Source organism: Rhinichthys klamathensis, unplaced genomic scaffold, assembly GCF_029890125.1.
Source record: "Rhinichthys klamathensis goyatoka isolate OS25496 unplaced genomic scaffold, OSU_Roscu_1.1 h1tg000725l_1, whole genome shotgun sequence".
NCBI classification, from domain to species: domain Eukaryota; kingdom Metazoa; phylum Chordata; class Actinopteri; order Cypriniformes; family Leuciscidae; genus Rhinichthys; species Rhinichthys klamathensis.
Window position 1 is genome coordinate 123,713 of NW_026607139.1, and position 11,931 is coordinate 135,643.

The window sequence follows — 11,931 nt, forward strand, 5'->3', positions numbered from 1 at the left end:
GGGAGTTTGGTCCATATTGACATGATGGCATCACACAGTTGCCGCAGATTTGTCAGCTGCACATCCATGATGCGAATCTCCCGTTCCACCACATCCCAAAGATGCTCTATTGGGTTGAGATCTGGTGACTGTGGAGGCCATTTTAGTACAGTGAACTCATTGTCATGTTCAAGAAACCAATTTGAAATGATTAGAGCTTTGTGACATGGTGGAAGTAGCCATCAGAGGATGGGTACATGGTGGCCATAAAGGGATGGACATGGTCAGAAACAATGCTCAGGTAGGCCGTGGCATTTAAACGATGCCCAATTGGCACTAAGGGGCCTAAAGTGTGCCAGGAAAACATCCCCCACACCATTACACCACCACCACCAGCCTGCACAGTGGTAACAAGGCATGATGGTTCCATGTTCTCATTCTGTTTACGCCAAATTCTGACTCTACCATCTGAATGTCTCAACAGAAATCGAGACTCATCAGACCAGGCAACATTTTTCCAGTCTTCAACTGTTCAATTTTGGTGAGCTCTTGCAAATTGTAGCCTCTTTTTCCTATTTGTAGTGGAGATGAGTGGTACCCGGTGGAGTCTTCTGCTGTTGTAGCCCATCCGCCTCAAGGTTGTGTGTGTTGTGGCTTCACAAATGCTTTGCTGCATACCTCGGTTGTAACGAGTGGTTATTTCAGTCACTGTTGCCCTTCTATCAGCTCGAACCAGTCTGGCCATTCTCCTCTGACCTCTGGCATCAACAAGGCATTTCCGCCCACAGAACTGCCGCTCACTGGATGTTTTTTCTTTTTCGGACCATTCTCTGTAAACCCTAGAGATGGTTGTGCGTGAAAATCCCAGTAGATTAGCAGTTTCTGAAATACTCAGACCAGCCCTTCTGGCACCAACAATCATGCCACGTTCAAAGTCACTCATATCAACTTTCTTCCCCATACTGATGCTCGGTTTGAACTGCAGGAGATTGTCTTGACCATGTCTACATGCCTAAATGCACTGAGTTGCCGCCATGTGATTGGCTGCTTAGAAATTAAGTGTTAACGAGCAGTTGGACAGGTGTACCTAATAAAGTGGCCGGTGAGTGTATATCTGCGTCTCATATTGACGCTAAAGGGTGCCATGTGCGTTGGATGTAGACGCTTTGGCAATATTATGTAATAACATAGTCAAGTCATGATTCAGTTTTCAGTATGTTAGGAAGGCAGTGTTTTAACTGTAAGGATAAATATAATAATAGAAGAGATTCTGCAAGAGGAAGTTGTATGAGGAATGTAACACAATAATAATGATGTGCACCTGTAAATCATTTAGAATAAATTCCATTAAAAAAGAAAACAAGACCGTAAAGAACAGAAGTGCTCATTCTGATGCAAAGACTTTTATTATAGATGTGATCATCCTAGACGTTGTTGTTCTGCTCGCTGGCACGGCTCCTGCTCCTGGTCATGATCTCGAAGGGAGTCGGAGGGACTTTAGGTTTTATCATCTTGGAGAAGAAGCGAAACACGGACTCCATGCAAACGACGGGCGTCGAGTCGTGACACTGAGTCCCGGCGGAGATCTGCGTGCAACCGGCCTTCAGGGATCCCACGGAGCGATTCAGAGGCTTTCTGCTGGGAATCCAGGATCTGGAGTGGGATTTCAACCAGTCGCGCCCGGCGTTTCCCAACGGCTGGTGCCAGAAGCTGTGGGACGAATCCAAGAAAGCCACGGCTTTCACTTTCCGCTGAACATCTTCGATCTGACGGCATAGAAGATCCACGAACGCCAGGCCTCCGTATCCGTGCGCGACTATAAAAATGTGTTCGGGAGAACTTTGTGAAAGCATGCGTTCCCAAACCATCCGAACGTGTTGCTCGTGAGTCTGCGACCCTTCATTTGGATTCATCAGGAGAACGGCGCAGGATTCAAGCAAAGCCCAGCGTATATACGGGATCTGAGATCCTCGTTCAAGTCCATCGTGTGCCGCGAGTTTCCAACTCCACACGCCACTCCTCACCGTTCCCAAATCCTGGATCAGAACCAGGAGACTCCCGGGATTCTCCAGTGCTCCTGCGCTCATAAACACGAAACTGTCCTCCAGGAACACTTTAATGAGCTGAAACTGGGTCTCTAGGAGGTGGTGCACGTGTCGGGAGATGTAGAGACACAGGCTGCGATGCGCTCGCTCCGTGTCGCCGGCGTCGTGTAGTCTGAAGGGGAATCGGTAGGGCTCGCGGGTCTCTCTGTGCCGCAGGAGACCGTCCTCCGAAAAACAATACGGGAAATCGGATTGGATGGGATTTCTGGTCGCCTCAGAGCACTCCGACATCGTGTGGGACCTGAGACATGAATATGCAAAAAAATATGCAAATAGATTATAAATGGGAATAAATTACATTTGACTATACACTCACCTAAGGGATTAGGAACACCATGCTAATACTGTGTTTGACCCCCTTTCGCCTTCAGAACTGCCTTAATTCTACGTGCCATTGATTCAACAAGGTGCTGAAAGCATTCTTTAGAAATGTTGGCCCATATTGATAGGATAGCATCTTGCAGTTGATGGAGATTTGTGGGATGCACATCCAGGGCACGAAGCTCCCGTTCCACCACATCCCAAAGATGCTCTATTGGGTTGAGATCTGGGGCCTCATTTATAAACGTTGCGTACGCACAAAAGAAGGCGTACGCCGCTCTCTAACTTGACTGTAAAATGTGCGGTCCTTCACGCAAGCTCTGACCCAGGCGTACGCACAAAAACGGGTGAAATGAGAAATGGCGACACCGTCGGCAGATGGAAGAAACACGTGAAAGTGTGTGAAACTGTAGACCGTTGTGTAAAAATAAATGGCAATACTGCCTCTCATAAATAACACGAAGACGTCAAAAAGCAAGTATTACAATTAACAGCCTACACGAACACCAGTTTGATCGATCTGCAACAGAAATGCAAATTAACACATATTTGCAAAAAGAAAAGTGAAATGTTCTGCAATAATATTGGCATGTTATACAATTCATCCTCATAAATAAGATGGTAAACAGAACGAAATAATGTACAAAACTGATATTCTCGCCAATGTGTCCGTCAGGCGGAGCAGATATAGCTAGATAGTCAGTCAGATAGATAGATAATTAGGGAGAGATAGATAGATAAATAGATAGATGTATTATTTGTCCACTGGGGAAAGTTGTTTTCATAGTAAAAATGTCTTCATCAGCTACGGAATCATGGTATTCATGCAGGTATTTCATGCATATGCCTTTAGTTTGTTTTATTTTTGATAAAATAACGTATGACGTATGTCTCAACCATTCAGAAAGCTGCAAGAAATTACATTTGCGCTGAACTATTTCCCATTTCCAAGTAGATTATAACCGACATCTGTAGCTTGTCATTTCTTTTTTATTTCGGCCACAGTCCGAGGTTGTGAGGCTACAGCATTTACAGCGTCTGCAACCTTTTGCCACTCAAGTGCCTTTTTGGCATTAGTAGGCTAATGCCCACACTGTGCCCTCCAAACAACATTTTTTCTCCTCTTTTCCACCTCGCCAACGATAACTTCTACTTCACATTGAATGAAGTAACGTTTTTTTGATTTCCTCTCTATGTTTGCCATGATTTCGCAATCGATGAATATTAACTTGTGGGCGTTTCACGGACTATTTATGGGCAACTATGGGCGTGACATGAAGCCGCAAAAGCTGCGCTACATTTAGAATTGATTGTGATTTATTAAGGGGAAAATGCGTAGGATGTGCCTGCGCACGGTTTTATAAATCCGAATATTTCTGTGCGTACGCACGTCCTATGTTTCATCCGTACGCCACTTCTGACGCAAATCCTACGCAAAGTTTTATAAATGAGGCCCCTGGTGACTGTGGGGGCCATTTTAGTACAGTGAACTCATTGTCATGTTCAAGAAACCAATTTGAAATGATTCGAGCTTTGTGACATGGTGCATTATCCTGCTGGAAGTAGCCATCAGAGGATGGGGACATGGTGGCCATAAAGGGATGGACATGGTCAGAAACAATGCTCAGGTAGGCCGTGGCATTTAAACGATTCCCAATTGGCCCTAAGGGGCCTAAAGTGTGCCAAGAAAACATCCCCCACACCATTACACCACCACCACCAGCCTGCACAGTGGTAACAAGGCATGATGGATCCATGTTCTCATTCTGTTTACGCCAAATTCTGACTCTACCATCTGAATGTCTCAACAGAAATCGGGACTCATCAGACCAGGCAACATTTTTCCAGTCTTCAACTGTCCAATTTTGGTGAGCTCTTGCAAATTGTAGCCTCTTTTTCCTATTTGTAGTGGAGATGAGTGATACCCGGTGGAGTCTTCTGCTGTTGTAGCCCATCCGCCTCAAGGTTGTGCGTGTTGTGGCTTCACAAATGCTTTGCTGCATACCTCGGTTGTAACGAGTGGTTATTTCAGTCAAAGTTGCTCTTCTATCAGCTTGAATCAGTCGGCCCATTCTCCTCTGACCTCTAGCATCAACAAGGCATTTTCGCCCACAGGACTGCCGCATACTGGATGTTTTTCCCCTTTCACACCATTCTTTGTAAACCCTAGAAATGGTTGTGCGTGAAAATCCCAGTAACTGAGCAGATTGTGAAATACTCAGACCGGCCCGTCTGGCACCAACAACCATGCCACGCTCAAAATTGCTTAAATCACCTTTCTTTCCCATTCTGACATTCAGTTTGGAGTTCAGGAGATTGTCTTGACCAGGACCATACCCCTAAATGCATTGAAGCAACTGCCATGTGATTGGTTGATTAGATAATTGCATTAATGAGAAATTGAACAGGTGTTCCTAATAATCCTTTAGGTGAGTGTATATTCACATAGAAAACAGCTAATTTTACTGTTTGGAATCTAAAATATGAATATGCAATGGATGTGACACTGAAGACTGGAGTAACGATGCTGAAAATTCAGCTTTGATCAAAGGATATAAATTATAATTGAACATATATTCACATAGAAAACAGCTGATTTACATTGGAATAATATTTCACTGTTTTTACTGTATTTTTGATCAAATAAATGCAGGTTTGATGAGCATAAGAGACTTTTTTCAAAAACATTAAAAATAGTAGGTGCTTTCCAAACTTTTGACCGGTACTGTATATATTAATTTTTATATATTTTAATAATAATTGAGCATCAGATCATCATGTTAGAATGATTTCTGAAGGACACACTGAAGAATGGAGTAATGATGCTGAAAATTCAGCTTTGATTATCAATAATAAATTACACTGTACTATATATTCACATAGAAACTGTTGTTTTACACTGTAATAATATGTCACTATTTTTACTGTATTTTTGATCATATAAATGAGAAGAAGAGACTCTTACTGTGATGAGATGAGTGTTTCTGTTTGAAAAGTTGCTTTATAATCTATCAATTATCAATGCATGCAAATTAAAGCATTTGTTTTATAGATTTACCTGAGAAAGATTACCTAGTTAAATCTGTATTCCGAGGACTCGTGAAAGTTATTCCTGATTTTTCTGTTCCTGCTGAGATGTAAATGTGTTAATAATCAGTGATCACATGACAGGTGTCGCTGATTGTCACGAGGGCGTCGCTTCATATGTTTAGTGCATCAACCAAAATAGTATTTGTAACAATACGCAGGAACCTTTCCAAATTAGAGTGTTACTTTAAATCACCTTAAATTAAGCAAGAGGCGTCTAGTTATCATCTCAGAAACTAAACGTGGCATGTTTGTGTAAAATGTCTCTTTTGATAGAATAATTTTTAAAGAAACGTTTCAAATTCAAGTGAATATAAAATGCACGTTCACATTTTGACAAAAGTTGTAGGACATCGGGAAATTGAATGCCTAAAGTAAGCATGCATACTGTGTACAATTTAATTTTATATATACTGGAGAGGTTGTAGTATGTCGTGATTTTATAGCACTTAGCACGTTTTTAAACTTTTATCATTTAATTATTTACTTTCAAACTACAACCATCTGGTTGGTTGTAACCATAACCCATCTGGTAATCTCGGGTTAACTGTAAACATGCGGAACATGTGCGCGAGTGTTTCCACCGGATGACTTTCACCGACACACACCGGATGTTGATCAAACATGGCAGCGACCTTGTGGTTCCATGAGACTCTGATGTGAATTTTATAATTGAGAAGAAATGAAGATTTATACACGTTTGTATTGTGTATAATCAGTCATGTTCTCAGCACTAAAGAGTGTATTTTTGGGCTTTGCCCGGACATCAAGCCAGCCAGGTAGAGTTAAGACAAATAATCTCACAGTATTAATTGTTCTATCTAATATAAATTATTTCCTTTATTTAGTATCACTAACGACAGATAGTATGGCGAAACCATGGTTTTTGAACATGTACATGATATTCTTACTATCTTAATACTCATGAATATGGCAATCTTACTAGTTTGTTTTTTTCTGCAGCATTACTGATGATTATGTATTATTAATAATAATATGGATATATGTACTGACTGTATGTACTTGATTCGGTTTATTTTGTTATAATAACCACTTGTCAAATGTGGGTGATGATATTTTACACACTGAACCTAAACCTGTGTTGACTAGTTGCTAAACCTGTTAACTACTTGCTGAGCATGTGTTATCTAGTTAATGAAGTGAACTAGTTAATTAGCTGCTGAACCTTTTAACTAGTTAATGCACCTCTTTTAACTAGTTAATGGACATTTTTAACTAGTTGCTGAATCAGTTTTGACTAGTTAATGAACCCGTTAACTAATTGCTGAACTGATCTTGTGTTAACTAGTTGCTGAACCTTTTAACTAGTTAATGAAACTTTTGTAACTAGTTAATGGACATTTTTAACTAGTTGCGGAACCTGTTAACTAGTTAATGAACTAGTTTGCTGAACCTGTGTTAACTAGTTAATGAACTAGTTGCTGAACCTTTTAACTAGTTAATGAACCTGTTAAATAACTAGTTGCTAAACCTTTTAACTAGTTAATGAACCTTTTAACTAGTTGCTGAACCTTTTAACTAGTTAATGAACCTGTTTAACTAGTTACTGAACCTGTTAACTAGTTGTTAAACCTGTTTAACTAGTTGCTGAACTGAACTTGTTAACTAGTTACTGAACCTGTTAACTAGTTGTTAAACCTGTTTATCTAGTTGCTGAACTGAACTTGTTAACTAGTTACTGAACCTGTTAACTAGTTGTTAAACCTGTTTATCTAGTTGCTGAACTGAACTTGTTAACTAGTTACTGAGCCAGTGTTAAAGTCCCACTCCGATCATATTTTGAGCTATTTTTAAACATTCCCAGTGGTCTTTAAATTATGATTATGCAATTTTTAGCCAAAATCACAAAACCTGTGCCGTTTTCTGGGACTTCGCTTCAGCAGAGCGGCAGTAGCTCATTAGCAATTCGCCTCTGCGTTGTGGGCGGAGCCATTGGCACGGAGACGACCCTCCCCCTGCCCGTTGCTGAGAGCTCTGTCTCTCCCGCTAGCTTACACCCCCAATACCGGTGGGGCAACAGTATTATATACACGTTAATTATTATTATCCGAAGTTAATCAGAGTTATCACCGATCACCGATCATTATTTCACTCCAAGACGTCGCGTGTGGAGACGCCCAGTGGAGTTACTACGTCACAACTCCAGTCGATTTTAGCCAGCATTTTAGCGTCTGTTACTGATTCACAGCCATTTGAATGTAGAAATACTCAGAAATACAACTTTGAGCTGATTTTTCTCAAGATATGTCCTCTAACATCAGAAAAATGCCACAAGAACATGTTAACACCTAGAAAAACATTATTTTCATCGGAGTGGGTCTTTAACTAGTTGCTGAACCAGTGTTAACTAGTTGCTGAACTTGTGTGTTAACTAGTTGCTGAACCTGTTTAACTAGTTGCTGAACTGAACTTGTGTTAACTAGTTGCTGAACCTGTTTAACTAGTTGCTGAACCGGTGTTAACTAGTTGCTGAACCAGTGTTAACTAGTTGCTGAACTTGTGTGTTAACTAGTTGCTGAACCTGTTTAACTAGTTGCTGAACTGAACTTGTGTTAACTAGTTGCTGAACCTGTTTAACTAGTTGCTGAACCGGTGTTAACTAGTTGCTGAACCAGTGTTAACTAGTTGCTGAACCAGTGTTAACTAGTTGCTGAACTTGTGTGTTAACTAGTTGCTGAACCTGTTTAACTAGTTGCTGAACTGAACTTGTGTTAACTAGTTGCTGAACCTGTTTAACTAGTTGCTGAACCGAACTTGTTAACTAGTTGCTGAACCGGTGTTAACTAGTTGCTGAACCAGTGTTAACTAGTTGCTGAACCAGTCTTAACTAGTTGCTGAACCTGTTTAACTAGTTGCTGAACCGAACTTTTTAACTAGTTGCTGAACCGAACTTGTTAACTAGTTGCTGAACCGAACTTGTTAACTAGTTGCTGAACCGGTGTTAACTAGTTGCTGAACCAGTGTTAACTAGTTGCTGAACTTGTGTGTTAACTAGTTGCTGAACCTGTTTAACTAGTTGCTGAACCGGTGTTAACTAGTTGCTGAACCTGTTTAACTAGTTGGTGAACTGAACTTGTGTTAACTAGTTGCTGAACCGGTGTTAACTAGTTGCTGACTCTTTTTCTCCAGATGTCCTGCAGAGCAGCATGAAGGTGGTGTCAGCGGGACTGAGGACTTACGCAGTTCCTCCAGATTACAGCGGTAACGCACCAGTGCTTCACCAGTTACTCCTTTACACTCGTTCGTTAAGGCCTGCCGTTACTGCATGCTAGTCTTCTATCGTTTAAGTCCTTTCAACAAGCCATAGAGTAGCACTTTATTTAGATGACTCGCGCTTTGATTTATATATGGTGTCTTTCTCCTTCGCAGACGTGGTTCTACCGGAGAAGCCGAAGCTCAAATTCCTGGAAAAGGTCCCGAGTTTGAAACAAGCCAAGAAGGAGATGAAGAAACTGCGGGACATCCAGGGGCCGGCCAAGAGCTCCAACACCTTCACCAGAGGACAGTACGGCATCGTGGTCCGGGTCTTATTGATTTTATTATTTTGATTTACTAGATTAACAATGCAATTAAAAATACAATATCAACAGAAGGGAGGAAAATAAATCATGCATATATACATATCAAACAAATGCTACATAGCGTCCACAGCTGTCAATACATATCAGTGCATATTCTTAAATATGAAGGAACATATACACATACATGCCTATACATGCAGGTCAAATTAGAATAACAGTTCAGTAATCCAACTTAAAAGGTGAAACTAATATATTTAGGGTATATAACTATATACATATGCATGATTATACTTTTCAGAGGGACGACATTTCTGTATCTAAATTTTTTTTTTTATTGATTTTATGTAATATTCTAATTTTCTGAGCATCAAAATTATAACTTTTGCGCGATATTCTAATTTTTCGAGTTTCACCTGTTTATGTACTGACCCCACAATTAAATTAAAATGAGCTTAACCATTCCTGTAACAATTACTGTTTACTTAGTGGAGGATGTCTTTAGGTTATTTATGTATCGACCAATTTTCACAGTATATGCAAGTTCTTCAATAATTCCAAACCATTGTTTACATTCACAAACATCTCTATTACACACTACATGAAACGCAATATCTGCAAAAGCATACTAGGGCACTTTAAGATTAGTGTGCACATGTAATACCGTGTGTCTGTTGTGTTTCTGATTCTGATCTGTGTGATTGTGTCTTTAGGCTCTGGGCGGCGGGTACCTGCACTGGGGTCACATGGAGATGATGCGTCTCACCATTAACCGCCGCATGGACCCCAGCACCACCTTCGCCCTGTGGCGCTTCCGGGCCCCGCACAAGCCCATCACGCGGAAGGGCCTGGGTCAGCGCATGGGCGGCGGCAAGGGCGCCATCGACCACTACGTGACCCCGGTGAAGTGTGGCCGGCTGGTCCTAGAGGTCGGAGGTCACGTGGAGCTGGCTGAGGTCGAGCCGGTGCTCACATGGCTGAGGTCGAGCCGGTGCTCACAGAAGTGGCCAAGAAGCTTCCCTTCCCAGCCAAGGTTTGCCCAGCAACTTCCTCTTATGCTTTTCATAAGCAGCTGTTTCTGCATATATATTTGGCAATATCGTGATTGAGGAAAGGGTTGCATAACGTTATGCTGTGTGTTTATTTAGTGCACTCAACATTTAATTTTTAATAAAATTATTGGTTACAAAACTCTTTTTTTTTTTTTTTTCTAACACAATTGACTAATCATAACTACAAAAACATCTCAAACAAGAAGAATCTGAACTTTGACAAAAGTGTCTGTGATAAAAGCGAGTAATTATGCTTTTCATAATCGGCTGTTTCTGCAAATGAATGTGGCAATAATGTGAATGAGGAAAGGGTTGCATAGCATTATTTGAAGAACATGCTGTGTGTTTATTAAGTGCACTTAATAAAAAAAAGTTTGTTAAATTTTGAATCAAGTTATTGCTAACAAAATGCTTTTTTTTTCTTATACAATTGACCAATCATAACTGCAAAAAAAACATTTCAAACAAGAAGAATCTAAATCTGAATTTTTTTTGTTTGTTTTTTATTATTTTATATAGAAATAAATTATGCATGAGTTAGAGGTAAATATTGTTTAGTTCCATGAAATCCTTTCAAAATATTAAATAATAAATATTATGGGACTAAATTGTAGTACATTCATTTAAAAAATATTGACTCTTTTTTTTTTTTTTTTTACTTAAATACTGCATTAATTCGGGGGAAAAACAGTATAAATTGTTTTTATTTAATATAGAAATACATAGTGCATAAAGTAGAAGTAAATATTGTTTATTACCATGAAATCCCCTCTAAAAACAAAATATTACAAAATAAATATAATGGAATTCAAATATAGTACATTCATTTAAAAAATATTTACTCTGTTTTAAAAAAAACTTAAATACTGCATTAATTGGGGGAAAAACAGTATAAATTGTTTTAACAATATTTGTATTTAATATAGAAATAAATGCTGCATAAATAAGAGGTAAATATTGTTTACTACCATGAAATCCCCTCAAAACACAAAATATTGAAGAATAAATATGGGACTGAATTAATTTCAAATACATTTGCTTTATTTTTTAACTTATTAAAAGCAGCAGTATACAGTTTTTATAAAATAATTTGCTTTATTTTTTAACTTATTAAAAGCAACAGTATACAGTTTTATGATATTTGTATTATTGTATATAATTATAAAATAATTTGCTTTATTTTTTAACTTATTAAAAGCAGCAGTATACAGTTTTATGATATTTGTATTATTGTATATAATTATAAAATAATGCAAATTATATAGTTTCCCATCGAAACCAAGAACTGATGAATGCAACGTAAATAGCTTTGTATAAAAGCATCTGCCAAATGCATGCAAACAGAGAAATAAATGCTTCATAATTTAGAGATAAATATTGTTTACTACCATAAAATTCCCTCAAAACACAAAATATTAAAAATATATATATTATAGAATTAAAATATAGTACATTCACTTCATTAAAAAGTTTTTCTTTTGTCTGTTTCGATGAGAACTAAGAAACGAGTTTAGTAGAAGAACCCAGTTGAACGTGTGTGTGTGTGTGTGTTGCAGGTGGTGAGCAGAGAGAGTCTGGCGGCGCTGTATCAGGATCAGGCCGAGCGCGAGAGCAATAACCAGAACCCCTGGAGCTTCGAGCGGGTCGCGAGGGCAAACATGCTGGGCCTTCGGAAAGTCCTGAGTCCGTTCGACCTGCGCAATCACGGCCGCTACGCTGGGAAGTTTTTCTACCCCGCACGCGTGTAGAGTGTGTGTGTGTTCAGAGATAACACCGCAGAGCTGATGAACACACACTCCAGCAGGATGTGTGTGTGTGATAATCTTCAGATCCATATCACTGCTTCTG

General features: G+C 39.5%; 2 protein-coding genes across 2 annotated transcripts; one reads left to right on the plus strand and one right to left on the minus strand.

Moving 5' to 3' along the window:
• Positions 1-1,403: 1,403 nt before the first annotated feature.
• On the minus strand, positions 1,404-5,525 carry si:ch73-41e3.7 (uncharacterized protein LOC572312 homolog). The gene is made up of 2 exons (XM_056242388.1): positions 5,464-5,525; positions 1,404-2,325 (listed from the first exon to the last, which is right to left on the minus strand). The coding sequence occupies exon 2, from the start codon at positions 2,313-2,315 to the stop codon at positions 1,404-1,406; it is 912 nt and encodes a 303-aa protein (XP_056098363.1). The 5' UTR covers positions 2,316-2,325; positions 5,464-5,525.
• Positions 5,526-6,079: 554 nt separating this feature from the next.
• On the plus strand, positions 6,080-11,931 carry mrpl16 (mitochondrial ribosomal protein L16). The gene is made up of 6 exons (XM_056242403.1): positions 6,080-6,271; positions 8,643-8,714; positions 8,883-9,031; positions 9,745-9,987; positions 10,020-10,064; positions 11,640-11,931. The coding sequence occupies exons 1-6, from the start codon at positions 6,214-6,216 to the stop codon at positions 11,829-11,831; spliced, it is 759 nt and encodes a 252-aa protein (XP_056098378.1). The 5' UTR covers positions 6,080-6,213; the 3' UTR covers positions 11,832-11,931.

Coding starts and splice junctions, on each gene's coding strand:
- si:ch73-41e3.7 (XM_056242388.1), bottom strand. CDS start 2,315: ATGTCGGAGTGCTCTGAGGCGACCAGAAATCCCATCCAATCCGATTTC.
- mrpl16 (XM_056242403.1), top strand. CDS start 6,214: ATGTTCTCAGCACTAAAGAGTGTATTTTTGGGCTTTGCCCGGACATCA. Junction 6,272..8,642: donor CCGGACATCAAGCCAGCCAG/GTAGAGTTAAGA, acceptor CTTTTTCTCCAG/ATGTCCTGCAGAGCAGCATG. Junction 9,032..9,744: donor GAGGACAGTACGGCATCGTG/GTCCGGGTCTTA, acceptor TTGTGTCTTTAG/GCTCTGGGCGGCGGGTACCT.